Genomic DNA, 5,611 nt, shown 5'->3' on the forward strand with positions numbered 1-5,611 from the left:
TGGCGGTTGCCCGGCGCCGGGATGGAGGCGCTGACTTTCCCCCGTTACAGCCCCGACGACATCATCAACTACCTCCGCAGCCACGTCCTGGCGGGCGCCGAGGCCCGGAACCTGGTCAAGGGCGACGTGTTCGGCAACACCAAGGTGCGTGAGGGGGTTCGGGGGAGGCCGCGGCCTGCTCTGGCGGGTCGGGAGTGGCAGGGGGAGCTGTGCTCGCAGCTCCGTCGCGCTCAGGCAGCTTCCTATCCGTCGTAGGGGAAGGCCTTTACGTGCAGTGGCACCAGCGGTTTTCGCGCTTGTCGGTTGGTTTCTTGGGTGATCGCTCTCCCGGCTTGCACGGTCTTTGGCGTACAGCAACGCCTTCTAAGTGAGGTGCTTAGTTTTTCCGATGCGGCAGATTAATCTCGTAGGAGTTAGAGGGCTAAACCTAGAGTTTCTCCTCTCTTCAGTTTGAGAGAAGCTTGCTCAAGCCTCCCCAGGTAGTGGGTGGGTTCATAAACGGACAAACATGAAATTACATGGTCTGTCTTTCTCAGTTCTGTGGGAACTAGGCTCAAATAGCCGCTGTGTTTGGTATAGTGTCATAGTTTCAACAGGCTTAGTTGATCAACTAATGCTTTTAAACCAATCACGTGAAAAGCATCCCTTCCCTGCTCCACCCCCTTTTTTTTTTACTGTTGGTCTGACCATTAATGTTAACGTAGTCTTGCAGTGACCTCAACAGAAGAGAAGTGGCTTTAAAATTGAATTGATGCCTCAGTGTGATTCCTTGTGCTGCTATGTAAGTGCTTGTGCCTGCTGAAGGAGGAGGCTGGCCCTGCTTGTTTAGGGAGCGGTGGGATGATTGTTTTTGAGAAGGAAGACTGGTTTGAACTGATCGTCGATTAGTGCTGTAAATGAATAACTGGTTGGCTTGTAGGTGTTTTTTCCCCTCCATTTTAATAACGTGATGAAGGGCACTCTTTGCTATGGGATTATAGTTTCTGTGACCTTTTTTAGATTTTTTTTGTGTTGTTTGGTTTGAAAACTGCTCAGTGAGCAGCAATGTAATGAAAAATAATGTATAGCTATGGCAGTTAGGACTGTAGCTGTCTGAGCTGATTGCTGTCTTTTATAATTGTATTATGAGATAGTAATGCTTGAATTGCAAACTACTGGAAAGTAAAACTTGTTAGTCTCGGTGGCTCAGTGAAATCAGTCTTCATGTGTTAAAGGTAGAACTATTTTTATGGCCTAGTCTGGGAGCCCTGAATAATCAACCATATGGAATACTGATTCATGTCCTTTCTTCTTACAGCTTGAAGTTTTACACATGATTTACATGAGAATTCTGCAGAAGGTATATGGAATCCGCCTGGAGCATTTCTACATGGTATGTCTGTAGTGGCAGGTGTAATGAAATGTGAAAGGAAAAAAATATTGCACTTAAATTTAATGTTGAAGTATCTCCCTCTTATCTTCTCACTAGCAAATGGCAAGTAGTTTACTGTTTTGTATGTTGTCATTGCATGAATGGGAGCTTAGAAATTCTGTCTCTATTGCAGAAAACTTGTGTGTGAGATGCTGTATACCCATGGGCATTTGCGTTTGTGTTCAGGGAGGCAACTAGTCTGTTCACTTAGGCAGGAATGAGAGTGCAGTACTGCAGTGCAGCCATCAGCATGGGTCATTTACCAGAGGTAAATGGGAGCATCATCTGTGGGCTGTTGCTGAGGCCTTGCTGATTACATCTGAGAAGTTGCTTTGTTCATTGCTCCTGGTCTGGAAGTTGCCTTCTGCTCAAGATACTTGTTGAAATAGTGGTTTTGTGGGTGCACTGCCTCTGGGTTTCTCCCCCCCGCCTCTAGAGAGGAGACTCACTTCTCCACTACAGGAACTAGTGGGCATGAAGAGAAGCTCACTTACCACTCTAGGCTGTAAGAAAAGGCTATGTGGAGAGCCTTCTCCTTCTGCGGTTAAGCTGTGAAATCTTTCCTCTGAGATGCTGCAGGTGCCAGAAATGTCTGTAAGGTCCAGGAGGGATTGGACAAGCTTATGAAGGGACACCATCTCTGGCCTTGAAAATACATACTGTCTTCCTGGGCATCTGCCTTTGGCCATGGCTGGAGGAGGGTCTCTGCTTAGATGTTAGACTGGTCTAGAAGGAAAGTAAATGTTGCTTTTAATGTTTGATCATCTCCACTTCTTCATTAACTGAGAGGAAAGCAAGGAGAAGTGCAGCTGGAGGTTAACTGATACCTTGTTGATTAACACTTAAGTTATCTTTTGTCTCTGTTAGACAAGAACTGATTTGTGAAAGTGAGAACAAATAGTACTGTCTCATGCCAGTTCTGGATAAACTGAAAGGGAAGATCATATATGCACAACATAACTCAGTTCTTCACAGGCAATGACATTAGCTGGGATACTGTATTATGAGGTTTAAAATATCAGAAAAAAGTGAGCGTACCACTACCTTCTCCTGACTTCTTCATAAAACAGCCGAGTGCGTGAATTTCAGGGTGTTTAAAGAAAGAGCTTCTTGTTGTTAGGTGTGTAATGCAGAGACTGTCCTTCTGCACCAGTTTTGAACAAACAAATTAAAATGGAGGGTTCAGATTGAATTCCAGAGTTTGTAATGTTGCTGCTTTAGTTATTATTGTCTTTTTATATTTTGACCAGCCAAAATTGACACTTAAAATAGCCTGCTGATGAACTTGATGGCATTCTTCAGCCTTCAACATGTTCCCTGTGGATGGGGAGACTGTACTCAGTGTGTTTAACCTATTTGAATTATCTTGTTGTGGAAACAAACCTGTGTATTTTTGTTTAAGTATTCTCTACTTATGCATTGATTCTTTACTCTTTAGATGCCAGTCAACGTTGACATAATGTATCCACAGATATTTGAAGGCTTTCTACCTGTTTGTAATTTGTATATTCACATGTAAGTAGAAGATGCTGCATCTGTTCAGTTGCTATTCTTTGTAAAGGTCCAATTTACTAGAAGTAGTGAGGCTTTATGTCTTTTTGCTGATGGTGGCTCCTCTGCTTGTTGGCTCTGAGCAAAGTGAAATTTGCAGATGAACAGGGGGCAGCAATGTTTAATAGAGTAAAATTCTCAGCAGGCAGCTATTTTGTCAAAATGAATGTGTTAACTAAATAATCCAGCCTCACCAAGATGGAGCACAAACCTATACTTTGAATGGCTAGAGGGTCATCATTACATCTAGAAGAGGGATCTAAGTACCTGTTGTGTAAATTTGCTGGCTGAATTCTATGTAGATATCTTTGTTAGAATGAGGTGAGTGTTAGACCTTAAGCTTCATTTCAGTTGTAAGGGGAGAACTGACTAACAGTTAAGTGTACGAGTTCCCTAATTAAGCTGAAAAGTTGTTCTACAGGCGAGTATTTTGTCTATAGAAATCTTTGAGATGCTGTAAGAATACAAATTTTTAATGCTGATCTGTGTGTGGAGTCCTACTGTTATTCTCCTGAGACTTACTGTTGTTACGTGCTTGCTGTACATATGCTATGGGATGAGAGGACAAGATCTGTTTTTTAGTAAATGGATATAGCACAAAAACTGAGTAATGGTCACTGCAGGTAAGGTTGTATTTTTGTTTTCCTTGCAGGGAGCGCTTACTTCCAGTGTGCCGGATTAATGATTTTCAAATTGCTGATGTTTTAAACCCAAGTAAGCAAGTGCACTGTAATCCTTGTGTTTCCTGGGGTGGTGGGTGTCACTTGATATCCAGGTGCTTTTTCCCATTTGGCATAGCCAGATGGGCATCTAGTACGGAGAACTGTCCCTGGCTTCTAGCTACTTTTCTGACCCTTGCTGTGGCCCTTAGACGAGCTGGTTCTAATACGCAGTTCTCCTCCTTATTGCTTATATAGGCTAATCCAGTTAAATAACTGAGGGGAGTTTTGAATGCTACGAGTCTGTTGAACTGCTGGTCTGGAGAGTGGACTGTGACATACTTGAAATAGCGTAAGAATAGATGGTAATGAAAGTTATCCTGGTGACTCCGGAATGCTATAGGATTTCTTATCCTGATGCCTATGTAGGAAGCAATTGAATTTTTGCTTCACCTTTTTCAAAACCTAGCTGTGGTGATTCTGGTACAACACAAACAACTTAGAAAAGGCTATTCTGAAGAACTGTTTCACTTCTGGCTCTGTTGTGTCCAAGACATTCAAGGCCTTTGTAATCATATTTCACAAAATTTGCTTGGAACAGAGCCAAAAAGTCCCTGCAGTGCAAACTGCTGTCTTCAGTTAGCCCAATAGTTAGAGTGAGGCTCTGTCTTCAGAGTTGTAGTTGAAGGTTAACACTCTTTCTCCCTGACTTCTGTTTTAATGGGAGGTTGTATTTTAATAATCTTTCTCCTAGGTGCCATTTTCATTTGTTGAATTGCATAGAATTGCTAAGACATTGTAAGTTTGTAGCTTGGTGCTAGTTTTTGTGTAATCTGTGAAATCTTTGCAAGGTGAGCAGGGGAAGAACTAATTTGGATTCTGTTGTCTTGTAATTTCTGTCTCTTCTCTGAATTATGTTTTGCCCAACTTTTTCTAAGCAATTGCAATGTATGTGGAAATCAGAATAGTGATGGCTTGCAATTCCTATTTCAGAAACAAAGAGGACAGCTCGCTTCTTGAGTGGCATTCTCAACTTTGTAAATTTCAGAGAATTCCGACGTGAGGTCTACTTGGAGTTACAACTGAACTATGTAAGATTGGGTGCTGTGTTACTCCAGATACCTACTTAAGTATAATTAATGTTAACCTAGAACTGGGAGCATAAAGGTTGTGTTTATTTAACTGCATGTTTAAATAACATACTGGAATCTTAAGCGTAGCCAAGTAATACAGGAAGGTACCAGTTTAATATTACGTAAAACTTGTACAACTATATTACATGCTTTAAGCATACATGGCTACTGTAAATGGTTTAAGAAAAACCTTTGCAAAGCCCTTAAGGAAACATCAGTTTAGAAGAGTGGATGAGCTTGTCAATATTGTAAAGGTTTCTGTATGACCGTGACCAAGTTATTACTTAAGCTATTATCTGAAGTTTTTTTCCAGTAACTTATTTGATAGTTTAGCCTGGTAAGTGAAGGTTTGACACCTCGCATCGTTTTGAGAAAAGGTAGATGTAACAGTCAGTGGGCTGAAGCTAGAATTGCAGGTGGCTTCTCTTCTGAATATCTCAGTAGTTCAGAGATGGTGCATTTCATGTCAAATAATGATGAGCAGGGCTCTAACAGAAGCCCAAAGAGAAACCATATTCCTCTAAAATAAAAAAAATATCTCTGGATATTTAATTTGCAGAAATCGGCTATGGAGAAACACCAACAACTGGAGACAGCAAATCGGGAGGCAGCAGTGAAGCTGGAGAAACTGAAGTGAGTATGAGGAGTAAGTACTGTGAGATGCACTACTTGACTTTCCTGTTCAGTGCACGTGATCTGGACAGGCTGGATCGACGGGCCAAGGCCAACTGTATGAGATTCAACAAGGCCAAGTGCCGGGTCCTGCACTTGGGTCACAACAACCCCATGCAACGCTACAGGCTTGGGGAAGAGTGGCTGGAAAGCTGCCTGTCGGAAAAGGACCTGGGGGTGCTGGT

At 42.3% G+C, this 5,611-nt stretch overlaps 1 protein-coding gene across 1 annotated transcript in view; it reads left to right on the top strand.

The window, feature by feature from the left end:
• The first annotated feature begins 21 nt into the window (after window positions 1-21).
• The window catches only part of NUF2 (NUF2, NDC80 kinetochore complex component), a 15,162-nt gene continuing 9,572 nt past the window's right edge, over window positions 22-5,611 (top strand). Inside the window, exons 1-6 of the mRNA XM_009273285.1 lie at window positions 22-144; window positions 1,298-1,372; window positions 2,850-2,926; window positions 3,615-3,676; window positions 4,615-4,712; window positions 5,314-5,387. Of these exons, the coding sequence (XP_009271560.1) occupies window positions 22-144; window positions 1,298-1,372; window positions 2,850-2,926; window positions 3,615-3,676; window positions 4,615-4,712; window positions 5,314-5,387 (509 nt within the window). The remainder of the gene's footprint in view (window positions 145-1,297; window positions 1,373-2,849; window positions 2,927-3,614; window positions 3,677-4,614; window positions 4,713-5,313; window positions 5,388-5,611) is intronic.

Source organism: Aptenodytes forsteri, unplaced genomic scaffold (assembly GCF_000699145.1).
Source record: "Aptenodytes forsteri isolate BGI_AS27 unplaced genomic scaffold, ASM69914v1 Scaffold95, whole genome shotgun sequence".
Lineage (NCBI taxonomy): Eukaryota > Metazoa > Chordata > Aves > Sphenisciformes > Spheniscidae > Aptenodytes > Aptenodytes forsteri.